This window comes from Helicoverpa armigera, chromosome 21 (genome assembly GCF_030705265.1).
Source record: "Helicoverpa armigera isolate CAAS_96S chromosome 21, ASM3070526v1, whole genome shotgun sequence".
Taxonomy (NCBI): domain Eukaryota; kingdom Metazoa; phylum Arthropoda; class Insecta; order Lepidoptera; family Noctuidae; genus Helicoverpa; species Helicoverpa armigera.
The window spans coordinates 456,238-480,643 of record NC_087140.1 but is presented as its reverse complement, the minus strand read 5'-3'; the positions used below and the strand labels follow the sequence as shown (position 1 = coordinate 480,643).

Here is a 24,406-nt window from a genome sequence, read left to right as displayed (position 1 = left end):
AAAATGAATGAAGATTTATTTAAATCATGTGATGTAGCATACGACTCTTTATTTCAATAGAGTTATAATAACGTATCGAGTGCGTTAAAAAAACTCTGAATTTTACTCTGAAGTGTACCCTTCAACTTGAGCTTATTCTGATCATCAACTTAGCCACATTATGAACTTACCTTCACAGATCCTATCAAGACTGGAGACGAAGTACTCATCACAGACGATGGCCAGCCCGATGAATGTGAACACTGCTACCAGGATGTGCACGATCAGACCGCCGTGCTTGCGAGCGTTCTGACCCATCAGGGGTTTTGGGAACTGGAAGAAAAAGGTCAGAAGTTAAGTACTTGGGAGAACTTTGTGAAAGTGGAATGGATGTAAGTAAATGAAGACTGTGGAAGATATGTGTAGATGCTTCATTCATATTTGATATGAAGTGAACTATAGAATAGAAAAATGGGAATTTGCTCTCGGCAGGAACGGTAATAATTAGGAACGTCAATCATAAAATAAATATAGTTAAAACCAAGGTAGTGTTGCAATGAATTCATCACAAAAGTTTTGTTTGTAATTTTAATTTTAAGGCCTAAATGGATATTGCATTCGGTGCAAACTTAAGACATGCTACACCGCGCCGTTAATTTCTGCTTGCTTTTTATGTTTTTCTTTCTACCCATTTTCTTGTCTTTGTTGTGTTTTTGTTTGAGCTGAATAAACGTTATATCTATCTATCATCATCAGATCATCATATTCCTTCATGTTTTTTCGATATTTTTATACATTACCTGTTCAATAGCAGGTGGTGAACAGTTGACACGTAAAGGTTTGACGGTTGGGTTCGATTTCCAGTTAGACCTTTCCTCTTCTCTCATCTCATCCGTTTCGCTGTCCTGAAATTGTAACAAAGAAAATGAATTGCTTGGATATAAAACGTAAATGGTAAATGTAAAGGGAAAATATACGAGAATATTGGAAAACTTGCTGTTTATGCTTATGTCTTTATTATTTGGACGTAATGTATTGTAGGCATATTTCGCCGACTTTATAGTAAAAATGGGAACAGGACAAAAGACATTTTACATACATTACATTAATACCTATGTACATTTAATAAACCAATTCCTAGTTACTTTAAATACGACAGTTACCAACCAACTAGGTACAAACATTAATTACCGCTATATAACTTTTCCCGGAATACGCTCTTCAAGAGCCTAACTAGCACCAATTCTTAACTACAAGGAAAGGACGTTTAAAATTACATCAAAGAAAGGTTGTACAAAGTCAAGGTACCTTACAAAGAGCACATTGGTTCAATATAAACGACAGTTTCCTTCGCAATTTCGATCTGCGCACCTGAGGGATGTCAAGTCTTTCAAAACTTCTGTTCATGTTTAAGTTTCTAAGAAGTCATGATTGAAATACGACGTTTAGATTGGTACGTCGTCAATTGAAAGTGGAAATGGTGTGGTGCTTGGTATTATTTGATGTTGATTTATGTATTTTGTTGCTATATGAGGTCCTGTCTTATTGGCTTCTATCATCTGCTGAGCATTTTCTCAACTACTACTGGGTTTGCTTCCAGTCTAACTGGGTGCAGCTGAGCACTAGTGTTTTACATAGAGCGACTGTCTATCAAAGCTCCTTAACCTAGTTATACGGGCAACCTGATATCCCTTTATAGGACTAGTACCTAATCAGTCCTTTTGGCTTCCGTACGACGATGAAGATGTTCAATGGTTGATGTTGATGGTACCCTACGAAGCACGGAAGATTTCGTTATGACACGATGGTCACCCATCCACAGACCGACCGCGTTGTTTAACTTTATATCGATCGATCCGCGTGGCTTCGACTTAGCCACGAGCCCTTTATAAGATCAACCCAAGAAAATGTAGCAGTCGATTATGAGGTTTTCAAATACGTTATATTATTTTTCGTCTTATTTCAAGTACCTCAACATATCCGGCATCCTTCTGTCCCTTCTTATCCGGTTCGTCATCTTCCTCGAGGCCTTTCATGCCTTTCTTGCCGCCCTCCGGAGGTGCCTCGTCCACTTTGTCCTTATTCGTGGCTGGTGTACTCGGCGCGGCAGATATCGGCTTGTCTTCTGCGAATTTGAAGTAATCCATATTTATAGCACTGGTTTTAAACTAAAAATAATAATAAAAATGACGGGGATAGGCGCAAGAGTGGAAAAATTAAGAAGCATTGATTTGCCAAAAGAGTTAAGTAGGTACCGTAAAAAATTACGAGTGCAGTAAGTTGTTAATGAATGTAGTCATAGTATAATGAAAAGAAAAGACTGCTTGAGCATCAAATGGTTGACTACACAGAAGCAAAGTTATTTGACAAAATGGTAAGTGGCCTGTCCTCGTCAGACTTTTTGTTAGACACTATAATCGGACCGATTTTTGTAGGACATTCTTTCTAAGATTTTCCGACCGACTTTTTGTAGGACGTGTGCGCTATTGCTATTATTGTTTTATATTTTTCTCCGACAAAACATCAGTCGCCGATTATTATCGGACGTGGGCAGTCTTAGGCTCATTAAGGCTTAAAAACTTACCAATAGTAGTCCCCTGTTTAGGCGTAACTTCAGGTTTCTCCGAGGGTCCGAAAACAACCTCTTCAGCCTTGTTGATAGGTTCCGAAGCGTTCGACGGGCTGTATACTGCTTGGAAGACCGAGTACGCGATGAAGAAGACCGATACGGTCAGCCATCGGTGCCGGCGGGGTCTTCTCATCCTCTGAAACGAAATTAAGGTTAGAGTTTTGTTGCTACCGTAAATTTAACAAAATAACGGGTGGTGCCATAATTGTAATATGTTTGTATGTATAAGTTTATAAGTATTGCAATGTTAATTATTTATGTATTATGTTTGCTATGGCTCCAGTTACCTAAAAAAGGACAAAAATTAAAAAAAATGGAAAATCCCCTAAGAAAGTAGGATCGCCAAAATGCGGGTATTCAGGTAACGAAGGAACGTTACTAGCCCTGCCTTCATGCGCCTTCTTTGGTATCCACCCATTTTTTGTAAAACTAAAATTTTGGAAATATCTCGCACGCCTCGTTACTCTACTACTGTAGTTTCTTAACTGATCGGATTCGAACAAGATGCATGACCCTGTCTTATAGCATCTCTGCTCACCTTTCCTTCCTCCGTACTATGACTCTTAGTTAAAAAAGTTACTAGGTCATATTTTATGATTAGATCATATTTCTGATTAGAAGAAAAAGCAGAAGTTTCGGGTTGTTTGATTGAATTCTGAGTCAAAACGATTATACTTTATTTCAGAAACCCACTCAAGAGTTCGTTAAAATATTGAGACTTTTCCTGCTTTAGAAAATACGTAGATATCATTATAAATCTGCTTACAGATAAAGCTTTGTCACATAATTCAACACAAAATCAAATTGTTACGGAAATCAAACGAACAATAAACGCTCCAATTCACCTTAAATACGTTTTTACATTTTTCCTTTGAAAATAAATAATCGTGTTAACATGACATTACAATTTCTAATGACGTGACGAAGGCATCTCGTCATACAGCCTATATTAAACCTCTTTATTGACATTATTAGATCGGAATCGCTTTTCACAGCAATAGGTACTCCGTTTTCCGATAAAAAACCCTAATTTTATGATATCTCTCCGTAAAAATGTTACCGTAATAAAATTTGGAGTTTATCGAGTGGCAAATTATCGGTGTTTTTATGTTGTGTATTGATTTTATTGCGTAAATATAAAGGTCGAGCAGTTTGAGTGAATTGGGGACGAGGGGACGATTTTGGCAATTATGTTGAGTTACGTTTTGTGCTTTATACAATGTTTAGGTATCAATTGAGATTATTTACATTTTAACTAGCTTAGGCCCGCAATTATACCCATTTCCGGAGCCTATTATGTCTCGCATATGGATAGAAACAGCCTATTTTGATATGTTATGTTTTCAGTATTCAGTAGTCTTTGCGTGAAAGAGTAAGAAACACACCATATACATACATATAGCCTTATAAACATCCGTATTTATTACATTAGTAGGATTGTCTTATCAAACACTGGGAAGAAAGTACCCGATTCAAAGGTAGCAAGAATAATTCAATGGCATTATTTTCCAATAAGTTTTCAACAGTAGGAATTGGTAAATAAGACTTCCGTGACCAAACATAACGCATCATCTTCTTATATATAAAAAGGAATTGCTGATCGTTAGTCTTACTAAAACTCGAGAATGGCTGGACCGATTGAGCTAATTTTGGTTTTAAAATGTTCGTAGAGGTCCGGGGAAGGTTTAAACGATACGAAGTTCGCGGGATCAGCTAGTAGTTTATATAAAACTTCGCGTACAAACACTGAAACTGAAATAACAAAATATCCCCGTATTTATGCAAGCTTTGCAAATAAATTGAAAAACGTTGGGGAATTAACTATGTTGCGAAAATATCGCTAGTGAGCACCACGCTTCGGGTTATTTTTTCACGTGGATGGCGAAACTCTTTGATAAAACACGGCCAAGTACGAATCGGACTTGTGCCGGAAGGGTTCCGTTGCTATTATTTATAAAACGAGCAAAAAAATCACGTTTATTGTATGCCCTCTAAAAGTCTTAACTAATTTAAGTTTTCAATATTTGTAGTTAAAGCGACAACAGAAATACATCTGTAAAAAAATCAATTGTCTATATATTATGGTTCTTGAGGTAAGTGCAGTCTATGGTGACTGATAGACGGACGAAGTCTTGGTAATGAATCCTGTTTTACCCTTTGGGTATGGAACCCTAAAATTATAAAATATTGTGAAAATAACCGTGAAGCCTGTAAAATTCGTTGCTGTGGTGATAACTATACCTACCTTCCTTAAAGGTATATAACTTCACACACATTTATTATATACCTACTAAGGTTTGGATGAGTGGATGTTTACATTTTCACGAGAAAACTTTTGAACGGATTTGATTACCTATGGGTTATATTATGTAAGAAAAATGCTACTTTTTATTAGTACGAGAAGTACTTAGCTCAAGACCTTGACGGAAATGTGGGTAAAACCTACTTTTCTGAATTTTTTTTGAAATTAATTAACTGCAAGTCATTGCTATATTAAAGTCAAGGCAATCATTTCTGAAATTAAAACGTTTAATTTATTAGCTCGGGCTGTACAATCGAACAGAAATACCATTGTAATCAATACGGGTTAAATTAGCACTGATAGCCATATATGATGGTAATATGTACTCTCCGCGGTTTCACCCGTGTCCCATGGGCACAATTGATAAAAAATAATATTTTTTTTTGTTTGTTTGTACCCTAAAGGCTCCGAAACTACTGATCCGATCTGACAATTATTTTCACTGTTGGAAAGCTACATTCTTCCGAGTGACAAGGCTATATTTTATCCCGGTAAGGACAGAAGTTAGTTATTTACATACATGCATTAGATATAAATTAGATAAATAGAAAACTGTAAATTTAATTAAGTTAAGAAATAAAAGGCTTTCTTATTTTATTTATTTTATAAGGAAAGAAGTTCTTACGGGAGGCGAGTGAAACCGTGGTAAAACCGCTAGTAAATAATAGTTTTTTCTTTCCAATACCTAATCTACAACATGTACAATATAAAGCCGTCTACAGACTTTCTTTCTACAAAAACGTAGACGCAGCAATGACACGACACTTCCTTTGGCTCCCGATCAATCACTGGCGCTGACGTCAGCAAGATGTTCCTGATAAAAGATTAAAGGCACGTTTCCATGGCAACGGTTTATCGTGGGACGATTTGTTTTAACAACTCGTGTTTCAACAAATCGTCTGACGACATTTCGTTCCTGTGGAAATGTACGGTAGACTGCACATCAGTGGTAACTGTCATGCACCTTTACTCATTAGTAATAAATACGATTTTCCTATAATACCTACTGTTACCACTGACCTGAAGTTGACTGTACCTTTAATCTTTTCGGTCTAGCAAGCAAGCATTAATATTAGAGTGGTATTTTATAGGTTTTTGAATAAAGACTGTGATCAGAACCACTTGGTTTTATAGCGTTTGAATTCAAATAATCGGGTGTTGAATGAAAATTTTCTCGTTTCATTACTTCTCGTATTGGTATTTTCACTTAACTAGTAATGCCACCGAATTTTCTCAAAAACGTGTGTGTAAAATAATAATCTGCATTGGTTTATTATTGTCATTCTTCATAATTTTTGAAATAAAAGTTAACACTTTTCAGCGTCTATTTTAATTTAGGACGTACTCACGGAGGACAAAATAACTAGGACGTACTTGATTACTACTTATGACTGCGATAACGAGTTAATCCATTCTTCTATGAATTCATAAAATTCATTCATTTCTTGTTCTCTTTACTACTACCCTTTGCATCTATATGTAGATCTATTTGGACGATAGATAAGCGTGCTGTCATATATAAATTAATTATTTTAACTACATAACCCTACATCGATCGATTTATACCTAAATGACGGCGGAGTGGAAACCCACCTTAAAGGCGAGAACAGACAGCACAATTTATTGACGTCGTGACGTCGCGTCAATCGATCGCTCTGACGTTGAACATCGATTGACGATAGTCACTGATTCGTGTGAAAGGGCTTTTTATGTCGGGTTGTAAAATGTATTGTGGTCTGTTTAAGCATAATTATTGTAATGTTAGTATGAACTTAGCGCATTATGTCACCACACTTCTTAAGTACGAATGTGTTGAATCAATTCCAGGTCAGGCTAGTACTTATAATACACAAGTACATAACTTTTCTAAATTAAGTATGTGTACTTTCTAAGTACATGTTTAGACACCACTATACCACTAATATTTTGAGGAATCCTGAACTTAAAAGTCCGAAATCACTAATCCGGCTTCAGCAAGCGAGAGCGATAAACTGGTCTGGGCTCTGCAGTGGGACAGTAACAAGGCTGATGATAATGATGACTTTAGACCCCAGTTCACCGATCGCCGTTTTCAGAATCAAGTAAGCAAAAAACAACCACTTTTTCCGTCAGTAAATCTTTATAAATAAAATACAGCGCGTTTCCACAAATCCTTAACCAAATCGTCTCGTACAAAAGGACCGAAATATATGTAAAATGAGTTAGAGCAATACAAGATTACCGTTCAGTCACATCTGATTACGTAATCCGTTTGATGTCGCCGCTAGTACATCTGACACTACGCTTCGTTCATATTTAAAAGGCCTTAGGATGGAGTACCATTTTTAGCATTTTGTGGGTAAAGGGTAAAATGCTACTAAGACTTCGTTGTCTGTCAGCAGGCTGAATTTAAAGAGCTGTTTCACATATATGTAGTTAGACAGAAACAATTATTGAACACGAGAATAAAATATAAACTCCCGAACAATAAACGTGTTTTTTCATGGTCCGGAATTCTTTAAACATGGCCGGTTTTTATCCATCTAGGGACTAAGGAGAGGAGAGTTCAGTTTTCAGGCTGAACCGGTTAGCGAATGTAATGGCCGTGAATTCCATGTTGGTGGGGTAATGAAAATTACCACAATGGTATTTTTTGTGCCATAATTATGCTGTTTGGGTAACAGGCAATAACTTTAAAACTGCTGAATTAATTTTGATGATAAACACAGGCATAACGAGTATTATTGGCGCAGTTATACCTTTAGCAAAGTGGACAGCAAGGTATGCGTCTCCCACAACGGGCTCACCGATAACATAATTAAAACAACTATCCACTTTGTAAATTGAACATGAAAATTCATAGTTAACAGTTGTTTTAAGAAAAACGGACCTATATACATGTTGTCGGTGTTCTTAGGCCCAAGTTAAAAGTAATGCCTTCAGGGTAGGCATGTTATCGCTGAGCATGACACGTCTCTAGAGGAACATTGGGGATTATGACTTACATACACTTGAGGCCAAGGTAAAATACACAGTGTGATTTTAATACAAGATTTCCGAGAGCCCTTTGGAAGAATTTTTGGTTTGATTTTGCTAGAGTTTTCTCTAATCATGTCTTGTTTTGTTTTCTCAGAAGCTGTTTCAAGTCATTCGAAAAAAAATCCAACTAATAGAAAAGGTCTAGCAATTTTGTTTTTAAAAAAATAGGCGCATCTTCTCGCTTAGTATTTTTGTAGATATATTTACGGCTCTTGTAGAGATATAATAATTTAATCACGTGAATTCAAGCCATACCTTCGACGATACCAATTTTAAATCAATTAAATATATGCTTTTCAAACATAAACTGAGATTCAACAGGACTAACTAAACAACCGCCCACATTCCATTCAATGCAAACAACATTCAAAAAACGAACATGTCAGCTAACCAAACATTATGTGTGCACATTAAAAATTTACGTTCACCTCATTCGGTCCGCAAGTGTACTACAGTGCCGAAAAACCGATCCAATACAGACTGTACAAACACCCGCTGTGCCACTTTCACGGCATATTTGCAATTGTCGGCTTTATTGAACGTTGAACGTGTTATGTGTTAAGATTTTTGTGTTGGTCTCTTTTTTTGTCTTGAAGTGTATTGGTGTTCGTTTGTTTTTGTATGTGATTTTTGGAGTGAAGTTAGTAATCTATGTTTGTTTTAACGTGCAAATCTGTACCAATGGTACTAATATAATAAAGAGAACATTTTTTTTGTTTGTAAAGGCTACTTACTACGCAAAAACTATAGAACCGATTTGAAAAATCCTTCACACTTCACGGACGCGAGTGAAACTGGAGAAAAACGGCTAATATAGGTATAATAAGTTAAAATTAATCGTAAAAATGAACTTACATTGAAAATGTAGTAGGTAGTGTTTAATAAATCTATGAAAAAAAACTTTTATTACCAAATAAGTTCCGAGCAAATCACTTAATTAACCAAATTCACATTAATTAATACACACAACCGTTGCAAATACTTAAAATTATCAACATATTAAATATGAATAACCAATATGGAAATCAACCACAAACTGCAAAATACCGGACAGTTATTTATTGAAAAGTTAACAACGAAATACATACATAGCTACGTTTAATATTTGAAATCCAAAATGGCGACTCATTATGAAACATGGATAATTAATTTCCTGATAACATATATAACCTTCACATTAAATTAAATGAAGTTTATTTATGGTAATAGTTGTTTCATTAACTTGATTATGTATTGTTTAGATTACATAGTAAATTAATAGCAGTTTTGACGCGGATTCTAATGCGACCTAAAATAGACATATTGTTACGTTTATCGACGACAAAAAGCGTTTAATCATTATTCTGTAATTTAAAGACTTTATAGTAGCTATGACATGGAGTTATGGCCGTGCAGTAAGTTCTTTTATAGACAAATACAAAACTATCTTAGGGTTTTAGGTCACCACAACCTAACAGAAAAATCTAAGAAATTACTTTTGTCCGTATTAGGGTACACAGCTCGCTTTCAGAATGCTTAAAAATTCTTGGGAACTCAAAATCGAACACTGAAATTGAAAATCCCTAAATTACCTTTCCACTAGCTATAACGACTAACAAGAGTTACTGCTCTACCCTCCATGGAAAGCCACCGGGATAAGGATTGACACATCAATTGTAGGTCCTCCTATCGATTTACGGAAGCCCCACCAATCGCGACGGGAATACATAAAAAAACTTGACAAGTTCGAGCCGGACTTTTATATACCATCTAGTACCTACTCATAGTACTCATCTAAGTATATCTTGGACACCAATGTCTGATAAAAAGGTGAAGGAAAACATTTTGAGGAAACCTGGACTATAGTCTGAAATCACCACGGAAATCACCAACCCGCATTGAGCAAGCGTGGTGATTAATGCTCAATCCTTCTCCGTGTGAGAGGAGGCCGCAGCCCAGCAGTGGGACGATAAAAAGGCTGTAAAAGTAACAACCTACTCATCGTGTATTTTCTTATAAATCTATTCTTGGAAAAGTGCATTTATTTTTGCGGCATTACTAGAACGTAAATATTTTCATTTAAAATCTTCATCATCAACGCCGTATGAAATATTTCACTTTCAGCTGATTACATTTTCGAGAAATATCTAAGTAGGTATCTCGCTGACGTCAGGGAAACTCAAAAAGTGTCCAGTATTTATTTTTAATCAAAATTTTTTGGTCTCCTTTTCAATTTTTGATGAACGTTTCGAATTTTTTCATATTTTTTGGAATGCAATTTCAATGAACGCAAGATTTTTTTCTGGTGAAAAACTCGTTACGGTGGATATTCGTTACAGGACTTTTTGAATAAAAAATATGCACTGATGCATAGATATATGACTGTGTGTAGAATAGAAAAACGTATTCTATAAAAAATACTAGCTAAAGCTAATAGGTAGGTAAAGCCTATTATGATGACCCTTTTCAAGGAAGTACTTTCAGCAAAGAATCTTTCGGCGGTCATTCAAATTCTAATAAGATGAGCAGTCGGGATAATAATAGTTGTATTTTGAATATACAACCATCTTTTTTCCTACGTTAAGTATCCTAAATTAATAAATCAGTGGTGACCGCTTACCACCATATAAGTAATCTGCTTCTAGTCATCCAATTTTCTTTTTCACCAGTCACCGCAAACCAGCCAGTCATTCAAAACACGTCAAACTAAAATACTAAAACGAAACATAATTCGAATTTCAAAAATAAATTAACTACCACGCGATAACTTCACACATTCAAATCGCGTACAAGAACATTAATCTAAAATAAACCAATTTAAGTAGACCTCCCGCGCCCCTTTGAAATCTGTTAACACAGATAGAACGTTGCACACATTGAGAGCTCAAGTTACGTTGGTGTGAACGGTGTTCCACGCACACATAGATATCGTCGATCAATACAGTGACGGTCCTTTACACTGCACTTCAAAAGGAATGAATGCGTTGTTCGCTTCGGCGGCCATGATGTGAATGAACGGAGTGAACGATTTGCGGAGTGAAGATGAAAATATTGGCTGCTCGAAGGATTTTATTCAGTTTTATTGAACTCCAAGGGGTTTGAGATGAGATGACAGATATTTTTCCACTTTTCAAAGCGTTGGAAAATAGTCTGACAATTATTATTATGAAGGAGGATTTTGGTAATCTGATCTTTTGATTTTCCATTTTTGATAACGTCAGCATGAATTGGCAGTTTTTAGAAATAAATTATACTTTTTCGGAGAGTAATCTAAAGCTGATAGATTAATGACTTTCTTGTAAGCTATATTTCTTGAGATAGCTCGTATTGCTACTGATTCAAAAAAGGCTTTTTTTACAAACGTTAGCAACATACGAATTGCGTCAATTTTCACAGAGACATCAATTTTACACATGGATAAAAAGCCATCCTAGATAAATGTGCTATCTAAAATTATAGAAATCGGTCCAATGGTTCCTGAGATTAACGCGTTCAAGCAAACAACCAATCAAACTATTTAGCTTTTTAATATCAGTACGAGTACAGAGTACCAGTAGCTATATCTATTATAAATACCATCTTACACACAATCCTATAAGATTTTCATAAACAGCAATAACATAGTTTGTATGGAAACCCTTCGTATTCTCTATTACAATAGACCCTTGGTGCCATTGACCCGTATAATCTGTGACAGTAGCCTGATGCGATACATTTTCTGAGAACGGAGATGGGAAAATGAGAAATATAGTATTGCGACATAATTTGTATTATAATTTAGAATAGTTAGTTCGTTATTATCTACCTAGACTTTTGGGATCGACTCCCAGTCTAACTGGACCTGAGTTCTAGTGTATTAGTAAATAATGAATAGTAAGTTATAAATAAGTGAATAAAGCAGATGATTTTCTTAATTTTCAAAAGGGATCTTTCATGGCTAAGTTTGTGAAAAATTGACAAAAAAATCCAGTCTTAGTTAAAATAATATTTCTATAGAAGAAGGCACGTACCTACATATCTTCTATATTAAGATGCGCCTATTGTTATCGGAGTAAATAAAATCAGCCCCTACATAATGGGTAATCCGATATACATTCCAAATTGATAATTAGGTAATCAAGAAAAAAAACACAAAGAACATTTTAAATAATAAATATTCACATAAAAATATATTATAACAATAGGTACATAGAACTTTGTACAGCTATCCTCGTTAAAAACAAAACACAATCGAATAGAATAGAAGAAGGATGAATTGTGAATTTTTTCATGAGAAAGTAATCCCTATTGAGTTAGAAACGGTATAGAAATCACTTGACGGTACTCTACTGAACGAGTTTCCAAGCAAAGTTGATGTTTGATATATTTCATGAAAGGAGTTCCGCGAATCTCATTTCTTTTTCTATTTTCGTAATTTTCAGTTGTTGCTGTGTATTGATTTTTCAGTCCTTTCTTGGGTCTTAGTAACTGGGTTTTGAAAGTCTGATAAACATTCTACTAATATTATAAATGCGATAATTTGTATGTTTGTTTGTAACTCTTTCACGCTAAAACTGCTGGACGGAGCTTATTGAAACTTGGCAGTATTATAGCTTGTTTATCAGAAAAATATATAGACTGGATTTTTATCCAATTGCGGGAAAAAGAGGAAGGTAAAACCATGCTGAGGCGTTTGTAGCTTGGAAGCCTACCTCAACTAAAAAATACAAAAATACAATCTCTAAAATTACAACCCAGTATTTAAGTACATATTTTCATTTCAAGGTTACTCTTATAACCGGTTATCACGAAAGAAACCTATAAAAATTATGCGAACATTTTATTACTATCGTCACAAACTCGCAATCGTTTCGTTCAAGAGAAAACTGTGTGTAGCATATTAATAAGGCTAATTATAATTCCGGACAGATAACTGGTCGGTTCCGGGTCTGTAAGGGGTGAATTATAACTTCATATTTTAACCCTTATCTGTGGAAAGATTCTTAATCTGAGTCAAAGGTTTTGTACGAGTCTTGTCAACATTGATCGCTATGAGTATAAATTATAATCGTATATACTAAAGAGGTTTACAGCATATAGGTACTTTTTTTTGTAGGAAATCATGAAATGATCCCTTTGTGGGTGAGTGAGGGAGTGTCAGACTCTTACTATCTAAAACATCATGTTCCTTCTTAAGCCCTTTATGTACCAGTGCCGCAAGAACTCTTTCGAACAATCCCGCAACCCTTAGAGCACATACTAAAATTATTATTCCTGATTAGCTGTTTAATGCAGTTCCACCTATATTAATACCCACACCAGGAATAAAAAGTGGCCTGTGTCCTTTCTGAAGTAGTTTCCACGGGACGCGAGCGAAACCGCTGGTAGACGTTTGTTTAAAATAATGATATCTTACTGTCTGCAGCTTTCAATATCTTTGAAGCTCATGATGGTGTATGGAGCTTTGAACTTTGACCCCACAGACCACTCGAAAATTCAATAAACTGTGAACGACCTCTTCTTGCGTTGTAAATTAAAGATAACATAGAATATTATTCTTGCTTTAAATAATACTATTCAATGCTATTACGCTATTCAATTATAGATTCAATTAGTCCTTCATTCTGATTTTATAGGTGGATGCATAGGTACTGGTGTATTTTGCATATCTTCAGTAGTCTGTAGCCAGAAAGCCTGACAACCAGTCTTATCAAGGTGTGTAGGGTTGCCCGGTAAACTGAGTTCAGAAAATCAAATACGCACTTGCGCCATGTAAAACACTGGTAGGTACTCAACCCCCATAACTTGAGAAAAGGCAGATAATGACATGAGGTTTTTTTTTATTAATAATTATGCAAACATCATCTCAATGTACCATATAGTTAGAAATGAATGATATTCTATTCTATTCTACCTCAGAATACAAGCAAAGCCCGCAGGCTGCTATTACAAAATTAATCACATATTTTTTTCCATTCTTTTTTTTATCTCTAGTTCCTTTGGTCGTCTGGTTTCAAAACAAACTGTTCTTGGAATATTTCGAGAGCCTGTAGGTGGGATGTGGGCGTACTTCATAATACAGACGAACAAAATAGTGAAAATAGAACTACTTCAAACAGTACTTCATAAAAAGTTTTTTGTGAAGCCCACGTAGTGTATTTTGTTTTCTAAATATTGAAAACTATTCCAGTCCCTCGGCTGCAAGCACATTCTGGGAGAACCTTTTCCCGCAATCGAGTCCATTACATTCGATTGGATTTCTATTACATTAGATATTATATGTCAGAGATGATGATGCCTCTGGGTAAACCGTATAATTCTGTCTGGATAAGCCTTTTCGATTCGAAATTTTGATAGCACTAATATCAAGAAAAGCTTATATAATAATAATATGAGAAGACGAAACAAATAAAGTATCTCGACTTAGCGCACGAAGTTGTCGCCATGTGGAGTGTCGACACGGCTGTTGTTGTGCCGATTGTCGTTACGGCCAATGGTTTAATAGCCAAGAGCCTCGACGAACACCTCAGGAGGCTCTCGTTGGGCGGCTGGATCAAGGGACTGATTCAGAAGGCAGTACTCCTTGATACGGCACGTATTGTGAGGAAGTTTCAGTATCTGGGACCCTAACCACCGGTACTTTGGACCCTGTGCCCGGTATCGGCGGTCAACTATTTTTTATATTTAAAAATGTAAACAATATGTTTTAAAATGAATAAACGAAAAAAAGAAAAGCATATCATGTATATGTAATACATATAGACAAACAAACTAACTTTCAGCATATACACATATACAGAAACAGAACGGCTTAAACTGAGCATAAACCGATCTACCGTAAGTTGGTTCACGTAGACACTTGCTACGCTCTAAATCTACTTCGTAGCGCTCGTAGTAAGCTACGGCGTAGCAAGACTACGAGGCTACGATCTTTGTAGCACGTAGGTATTCCTTGGAAATCCTTGGATAGTGATATTTTAAATCTTTCTAGTTGTTTATTTTGTGAAGTAAATCTTGGTATTTATAGTGTTATTTTGCTGTGTGAATAAATCTGAGAATATCTAAGAAAAAGATTTAAACAACTACCTAAAATAATAACAGCGTAAAATAATGTAGCTCTTTCATAAAATTATTTAATTTTAATCCCTCTAAACTCATTCCTTTTCTTTTTCAACAGAAAAATACCCCCATAATGATTATGTACATTAAATCAAAGGTTTGAAAATTTTTAACTGTCCCTATTTATACGAAGGACATTTGAAACCCATGATAAATGAAGCCTACAGAAAAAAGGTTAAACTCATTTGTACCTGCCAGTGCTAAAATCTAGGCAGTTAATATCATTAATTAGTATTTGAAAAGGCCATTACTCTTGTTTGCAAAAAGCTGCGTATGCAGCTAATATTTTTTAACGACTTCTCAAAAATATATATTGAATTTCCCATCCTATTTGATGGGAAATTTTGGATTTTTTTGTATATTTTTTGCATGTTGCAGATGTTTCTCCAATATGCTTTATTTGTTAAATATTTTTTTATCTTCGTAATCATCCTCCGAGCCTTTTTCCCAATCATGTTGGGGTCGGCTTCCAGTCTAACCGGATTCAGCTGAGTACCAGTGCTTTACAAGAAGCGACTGCCTATCTGACCTCCTCAACCCAGTTACCCGGGCAACCCGATACCCCTTAGTTAGAATCGTGTCAGACTTACTGGCTTCTGACTACCCGTAACGACTGCCAAGGATGTTCAATGACAGCCGGGACCTACAGTTTAACGTGCCATCCGAAACACAGTCAATGGTGTCTAAGATATACTTAGAAAGTACATACAAACTTAGAAAAGTTGCATTGGTACTTGCCTGACCTGGGATCGAACCCGCGCCCTCATACTTGAGAGGTTCGTCCTTTACCCACCACGACTTTTTTTTTTTTGTCTTCGTACTTATCGGAATATTATTGATTAATTAACCAAATAAATTCTTCGAAAGGTATTCGAAATAAAACAAAAAAATCTCGAAATATGTTTATGTGAACTGAAAATACTAAAGACACTGCATTACACATAACCCTTCTTGGTAGTGGAGTAAATAGCACAATAATTACATATGTACTCACGTATATGTCGGCGTCAGGATCCGGCATCGTTAAATAAAACAAAGGGTTTCTCACACAATCACTTGGTTTATTCCAATTAACACAATATTAGTCACTACAATTATTTATCACGAATTTGTGGGAGGTGTGCACTCGGCAACGGTCGGTGAACGAATGACCCGAGTCGTGCGCGCGCGCCGCTTTATATAAGGTCCACCGTTGACAGATCGACGGTTGACACATCGACGGTGGCGCCGTCATATACATATTATTGCAATTTAATCAAAATTAACCGACCTATATTACATTACAAAGGATCTCATTAATTACATCGTCCCTAACATACATACATATAATACATAGCATAATGGGCTGAATCCCACCTGTCTTTGTTCTCCGGTATTTGTCTCGGACAACGGCGCCGGACGTCCGATTCATTCCGGATGATCGGACAACTTGCCGGATTATGAGCTCGATATTTGGTTTAATGTATTTTATAATATACTAGCTATCCCGTGTCTCTGGGGAACTTTTTAGCGTATTCGGATAAAATATAGACTATATTACTCGGGAAGACTGTAGTTTTCCAACAGTGAAAGAATTTTTCAAATCAGTTCAGTAATTTCGGAGCCAAATTAGGGTACAATTAGGGGGTAAAATTTTATCATATTAGTATAGAATAGACGGTATACATAGATTACAAAGGATCTCATTAATTAAATCGCCCCTAACATACACATAATACATATCATAATGTGCTGAATCCCACCTGTGTTTGTTCTCCGGTATTTGTCTCGGACAACGGCGCCGGACTCCGATTCATTCCGGATGATCGGACAACTTATCGGATTACTCGTTTGTTATTCGGTTTAATGTATTTTATAATATACTAGTTGTAAGACAAGAGTAACTGGGGAACTTCTTCCCGCATAGGGATAAAATAAAGCCTGTGTTACTCGGGAAGAGTGTAGCTTTCCAACAGTGAAAGAATTTTCAAATCGGTTCGGTAGTTTCGGAGCCAAATTAGGGTACAATTAGAGAGTAAAATTAGGACACAAACAAACAACTGTTTAATCTTTATCATACGATAACGAGACTACATCAAAACAACCCCATTTAATATAAGATTGTCCATATCTTGTTAGGTAGGTTGGGGTAGAGATTTTGAACGGGCAAAATCTCTACCCCAACCTACCTAACAAGATAAAATCTAACCGACCATACTAAATATTACCTCCGTCTACCCCCATCTAACTTTACACACACACATTATTGACACGGCAAGCCAAATCGGTTTATTTCCGGACGACCAAGCAGTTTTGGACGCGACTGTACCTCCGTCCATTACCGCGCGTAAATATTTAGTGTTCGTGATTGTACCGCCCGTTTGACGGACGAAACTGTACCCTGCTATACAGTGAATGGGACCATGGAGTAAGGAGATAGCGGAGATGCCATAAGGAAAAGGTCAGTCTTCTTCTAGGTCAAATACGTACGGTGGGCATGACCAAAACGATTAGTCACGAATGAAGTAACGAGGCGTTTAGGGTTCTTTGAGATGCTATCAACGATTTTTGGTATTACAAAAATTTTCGAGTCCAAAGAAGGCGTGTAAGGGCGGGTACAGTAACGTTCCTCGTCCCCCGAACATCCGCATTTTGGCGCGCGACTCTCTCAGGAGATTTTCCGTTATGGCACCTCCGCTAGTCATTTTGTTCTCCGTGGGACAAATACAGTAGGATTGAGCTCAGCTTACTTGACGAGATATTTTTTATTTATGAGAGATTCTCTTTTGTTTTTTTAGTGACGAGAGAGATTTTTTATTGGTCGTCGTTAAATTATATTTTCGTGAGAAGATTCCCCTCTCTATTAATGTTATAACACTCTTGGGTATGATATCATCATTGTTAGATGGTGATTTATGTCGGGGCTCTAGGCTTGCACGCACAAGCTAACATGCCTATGATCATGTCATTTTTGTTACAGATAAAGAAAACTTATAGCCATGACAAGATGGTCACCTATCCACAGACTGACCGCGTCAAGCGTTGCTTTAGTCTATAGCTGGGTACTCACTTAGCAGTGTAGCACGTAACGTATCAGATACGGTATCAACCTGCAAGTGGGTACGGCTCGTCCACGGTCCTCACGAGCACACTGCGAGCCACCTTTGTGTTCGCAGCGAAACCGCCACTCGGCGGATCACTGCGAGCTTACAGCGTTCTACGCGCGAGCGGCTCGCAGCGGGCTCGTGCCTACGTACTCACTTGATACCGTATCTGATACGTTACGTGCTACACTGCTAAGTGAGTACCCAGCCTATGATCAATCGACTCGTACGGTTATCACTTCATCACGAGCTCTTCTAAACATACCGATAACTTAAATAATAAACCAACGACCTAATTTTCGTGAACACAATTATAAAAATAAACCATATAAAAATCTCGCAAGTATTCACACAACCATCACGTATCGGATTCCATGACATCACTGATGACGTAACAAAATGGCGACCATTTGGCGCCAAGATGACACTAGACTGCCCTGCTTGTAGGTCGGGGCTTTTTGCCAAAAATAAGTACGTATTATATTTCTTTTGGGATAAATAGCGTGATGGAGTGTGTTATATGGAATTAGAGGTCAATGAAGGACTTAATAGGTTATGGCTTGGGGAATTAGGTTAAAAGTTATGTGGTTGTCTATGTTCTAGTTATTTTGTCCTCTGTGTCTATGCTCTATTTTAAATAGCACCCTAAGCCACAATTATACTTATCTGTATTACTGTAAAATTAAGATGATGACAGGCAATACAGGCAAGCCAATTGCTACACATTGTTCAAACAAGAACAAGTGCTTGATTTTGACTTTTTGAAAAATATTGTTGATATTGCGCTGAAGCCAAATTTTTAAAAGGACATTCATGTTAGAAAACTTTGGGAAATTATGCAAATCCAAATATCCAAGATTGACTAGGTATTTGGATTTCACGAAACATACTTGCAATAGATACAGGATCCAATTTGAATAAGGAACATCTAAGTATTTATACTACAAAATACTGAGCTACAATAAGTTAAACTGACGTTTGACACGTGTGAAAAATTGATTGTTCATCATTGTTGATAGCTCTCCATCTTTTCCAAGTTCAGAACTTACGTTATTTTGTAGTGATACAGTTATGTTAAATAGTAGTACAAATGAATAATAATATACCATGTTTCATATGCTTGACACATATTTTTGAATGCTAAATAATAGCCAATATATTCCAGATTTATGTCAGAACTACTTCGTACATACTTCGTGTAATAGTTTATGACCAGCCCATATATTCAGCATGACTATAAATTGTTTTATGTCTGAACTTATGCCATTTAAATTAAATTTTAACCGCTTTATTGCACTATGAATATGAGTGGGTTAGTGGATTTTGGGCACGTATTATAAAATCGTGGACAGTATGTTTTGGAAAGCAGATTTTTGACAATTTTATTGGTTGAATCTATGTATTTTAATGTTGCTAGAATTCTGAATCATGTTCTCTTTACCAAAATAAACAGTGAAAATTATATTAAAGTTAGTTTATCTCTTAGTTTATTTCTTCTACAGATCATTGGTGGGTTTATATTTGATGATAAAATAATTTTAAATTAAAAAAAAAGAATGACATCCCTCTCCGACGGAGTTGGTCTACCGTCTCATCGGGCTATGAGAGTGAAATAATAGAGAGTGCATCTGTGTCTGCGCAAATGCCTGTGCACTAATATATCCTGCGCAGCTGGCTGACCTCTTTCGAGAACAGCCACTGTGGCCGAAATTCAGCCTAGAACGCCATTATTATAATGTAAAAACCTTTCCCATGACCCATTGGTAACCTCGTCTGTCATTTGTACGACAATCACTATATCATGTTTGTCTAGACGGCGTCTAGAGTTTTCCATACTAAGTATAACGATAGCAATATATTTGTCTGCTAAGTTATTCCCTGAAGACCTAAAAAGGTCTATTCATTCAGAATGTTTTTTTAAGATGAAAATGGTAATAGGTTTGAGATTTGGGTCAATTTTATTATTAGACTAGGTAAACATACCAGACACAATTTCATCTATCTGTATGCTGGGCTGTATGCTGTCTCAGACTCGATGTTTTTTTAAATAACATGGAATGTTTTTGGTCAACATATATCTACACAGATATATCGCTAATCCATTTAGTGGTTTAGCGATATATTTTTTGTTTTCATAATTTACAACGTCATGTGTATAGCAGAGATAAAGTTAGGAGTATCGAATGTTTTGACCAGGTGACAGCGGACAGTTTTCAAGGGATAATTTCTGTTGTTTGGAATGCCTGACTCTTATATGGTGTTCTAATTCTGGCACATTTTTATTCTATTTACTTTGTTTAATTTTTTTTTATTTAACGTGATTAGGTACGATACACTCTGTATACAAAATTACAAAATGACTACTTATCTATCCATAAAACTACAAATCGAACAAATCAAAGACTTTAAACAGAACAACTTGAAGTATCGTCTCCAAGGAAACGTAAACAGAATTAATAATAGCCTGTAGTAAACTAATTAGTGGCTACAGAACCGGAATCTGGGTGCCACTGGAATATCTAACTAAGTTCCGTAAACTTGTATTATTTATGTACCAGGGTGGTGGTTTCAATCGATAGTTTGGCCGAGAGGGAGTTGCATCGTCTTACTACTAATAGTTAGTATGATAGTGGGGTATAGGTGTAAGTCTTGTACTTGGGCTTCTTATTGATTCAGGCTCAAGCTAACGAACCATATAAACGTGCGTTTTTCTTAAAACAAGTGTTTACAGTGAAAATTGTAGATGAAATTTTGTAGTAAGTAGAAGTTTAAAAAAAACTGGGGTATATTATGTCGGTGAACTTGGGCCTTTACTGGAATATAAGCCTTTGGGTTTAATACTCATATAGTCCCTTTACCAACAAGAAATGGTCTTACAAAAGTACGAGTTTTAGAGTTATCATTGAAGAAAGACAATAGTCTAACTCTTTTTCTACCCACCTCAATAGGTTTAAGCGCTATAGTCTCCCCTTTAAATACTGGTTAAACCCCTGAAATCAGTCAAAAATGTACATCTTCCACATTTGACACAATTTAAATCACACATCCTCTCTTTCCAAAAAACCAGGGATTACACGTATTTAAGCATAAAGTGCGAAGAATAAACACACGTGCTATTGAAGTAATGAAGCGTTTGTTACGTGTCCTGTGTGTCAAGTGACTTAAATGAGTTGGGGACGTGTCATTACAGAGGTTTCAGACTGACGTTTGTGCTCTTCAAGCTAATGTTACCGTCAGTATTAACCGGTTGCGACTTTGTGTGTGCCTGTGTTTTCAATGGAATGCTTTTCTGACCTCCTCAATTTTTTTCTTAGTGAGAAATGTGAAAAATGAATCTTTCACTTCCCTCTGTGGGTGCAGCGTGGGGGAGTTTCAGACTCTCATTGACTAAAACCCACTATGTTCCTTCTTCCCTTAATGTTACAGGGACGCGGTAACTCTTTCGAACAATCCCGCAGCCCCGGCAGACTTCAGCCCAAGTGGGTAAGCTGGGTTACTGGGTGACCTCCCAATTCAGTTAAAGTCATCAAGACTCCTCGGTAAGATTGGTGGGCAAATATAACCGGCAACTGACTACTTAGTAACACGTATCTTGAATGGACAAATGGCAGCCTCAACATTTTAGCGTAGGTACTTTCCAAGATCCATTGACACACCGACTGCAACAAGCGATGGTTAACATTTGATTTATAGGTATATTCGACTTATACGGCTGTTACTAAACCTAGTCATTAAAAACCGCTTGTCTGAATTACGTGATGTGACATGCGTACAAGATTTCGTGACACGCTATTATGTTAAAGAGGCTTTGTGTCTCAAGTAAATGTTGTGAGCTCGTGTTGATTGCAAATTACACTTTTATATTCATGAGTAGAATAAGCTTAAGAGCTTTTATAATGAAGAGTTGGTTTTGCTTGAGCGCGCATACCTTGGGAAACACTGGTCCGATTTGAAAAATTATTTCAGTGTTAGATGGACCATTCATCGAAGAAGGATAGATGCTACTTTTTATCCGTTTGTGTAGAGTTCCTTATGTACCAGGGTTCTATTCATAGGCATTATAAGAATTCATGAGCAATTCTATGTACAGCAGGGGTTTTATAGTTGAAACTGAGGGGAACAGCTTAGCTGAACTAGGAAATATATTGCTAGACACATTATTACACTTCTGAGAATATATTTCACACTGACTCAAGGCTCAAGGCTCTAAACTAAACCTTATTTTCCTTCTATATATCCCAAATGGTGATAGGACCAGCTTTCCTTATTTTCAAAGCTGTAAGTACAGTTCGTAAAACTGTCCCGTTAAAAGTGCACAGCAGTGTACAAAGTCGATAAACCGATATACGTGTTCCCAGTTCTGACGGAGCACTTAGTGGTACCGGTGGTACAAACAAGTGTAGATGTGTACAAATGGTTGTGGGTGCAGAAGGATTATTGATTTATTTACGTGAGTTTTAAAAAGATTAGTGGTAGGTATTATTGTGAAAAATATGTTGAACTGTTAGGAAAAGGCCTCTTTTAATATAGGCACAGTATTTACTCCAGGTTTCACTTACTAATGGTGTCCAAGACTGATTTCGGTCGCGGCGGTTGTCCTCATATCAAGAGATAAGTCAGCTGCGCAGGACATATGATAGTGCACAAGCGTTTGTGCGGACACAGGTGCACTCTATATTCCTTCACTCTCATAGCCCGATGGGACGGCAATCCGACACGACCGGAGAGAGATCAGGCAGGACTGACATCTATGTGCTCTGCGATGCACGGGTGAATCAATCACCAACTATCTTGTGCTGTTTTGTGATAATTTATTAAACCACAAAGCGATTTCGGCCCAACCCGGGAACCCGAGACCTCAATCATAGCAGTCGCGCTTGCCACCCATAGACCAGCGAGGCAGTCATGTCAATATAGGTACACTGAACCCCAAAATATCCAATGTACGGTGAAGCACAAAATTGCCGAATTGTAGATGTCGTTCGCACATAACAGATATGAGTCGAAATTAAAACCGTTGGGACTGTGCCAGAGAGAATTTTATGCTTTTTAACTTGCTTTGACTTTTTGTACGGCTGACGGGGACCAAAAGAAGGCTGATGAATATATGGGTCACCTTTACATGTATATGTTAGAAGGAATATATGTTTATTTTAACACATACCTCATTATACTAGTTACCTTACAAAATAAAACTGCAGGCCAAGCACATACGTTGAAGTTTTTCGACTACGGTTTCATGACATTTTAAAACCACGGTCAAAAAACTAAATAAAAAGTTTTTGACGAACTGAGAACCTCCATCTTTTAGGGAAAACGGTTTTAAAATTTGGACCACATAATGTTTTTTTAGTGAAAAGAAATATTTTACAAATTAGTACAGTAAATTGGTAGTAAACGGTAGGAAATCCCACAAAGTATGTTGAGCTGAGAAGGCCACACAATCGGATTACGTGGTTCCACTTGACAGTTGACCGCCATGACTGCAAGGTGAGCCTTTGAACTTCGCCTTATTGATTGCTTCATAACTAGCTGAAGGCGGGTCACACGCAAAGAGATATGAGGCGTGAAATCAACGAAGCGAACGCACTTCTTCGTGTTGCTGAATTGACAGCACTGACGGACCAAAGAAGCAGTGCTGTGATTCAGATCTCAAAATCATTTATTCAAACTTGGCCGCAGAACAGCACTTTATGGGCTAAAAAAAATTAAGAAACCAGCCCCAAAACGTCCACGCGGAAGAAGCAGTGAGGCAAGACTCCCTAGCACTTTGTCTGTCTCTTTCAGTAATATTATTTTGGTAGAGGTAACCATGGCTGAAAATGGCTCTGCCAGGGGCGCAAAGCAGTTTTTAAACTAGCAATAGAATTTGTTCAATGTTGATTTTAGAGCTTTTGGACACCAAATTTATCTTATGAAGTTTTATCTTATGATTGGAATGAGTTTAGGTTAAGTACTTGTATAAATAAATGAATTCTTCAGGTTAGGAGATATATTTCATCCAATCATCCTCATTCTTTTCAAAAACAGCGTTTTCTAGGAAAAAGATCACGACAATTTTTATCTTTTTTATTGCAAAGTCCATATCACTTTGAAGCTCCCATAACACTGAAGCGAAGCGTACAATATCAGACAGGATTTTTGTATGTTTTTTTCGCATACAAAATTAGCTAGTCCTTTGAAAGAGGCGCTCGCCAATGCATCTTTTAATTATTTAAGTTTTTAAAGGAAAAGAGACTGACGCTGTCTGCCCACGTCAAACATTTTGTAGAACAGACAATCGGATCGATTTTTCTAGGTCTTTTTATAGGACACTAG

The 24,406-nt window shown here is 36.7% G+C and overlaps 2 protein-coding genes across 4 annotated transcripts in view; one reads left to right on the top strand and one right to left on the bottom strand.

The window, feature by feature from the left end:
• The window catches only part of LOC135118332 (probable sodium/potassium/calcium exchanger CG1090), a 40,505-nt gene that overhangs the window by 13,481 nt on the left and 2,618 nt on the right, over positions 1–24,406 (bottom strand). Inside the window, exons 1-5 of one of the 3 annotated variants that reach the window (XM_064040002.1) lie at positions 10,528–10,809; positions 2,564–2,744; positions 1,950–2,104; positions 780–884; positions 171–312 (exon numbers count right to left, since the gene is read on the bottom strand). In XM_064040002.1, the coding sequence (XP_063896072.1) occupies positions 171–312; positions 780–884; positions 1,950–2,104; positions 2,564–2,744; positions 10,528–10,533 (589 nt within the window). In that variant the 5' untranslated portion in view covers positions 10,534–10,809. Of the gene's footprint in view, positions 1–170; positions 313–779; positions 885–1,949; positions 2,105–2,563; positions 2,745–8,783; positions 8,997–10,527; positions 10,810–24,406 lie in introns of those variants that run through there. The other 2 variants (XM_064040003.1, XM_064040001.1) reach the window with 2 other exon arrangements.
• The window catches only part of LOC110374313 (uncharacterized), a 46,047-nt gene continuing 30,032 nt past the window's right edge, over positions 8,392–24,406 (top strand). The window contains exon 1 of the mRNA XM_064040006.1: positions 8,392–8,745. The gene's annotated coding sequence lies outside the window, so the exon portion shown is untranslated. The remainder of the gene's footprint in view (positions 8,746–24,406) is intronic.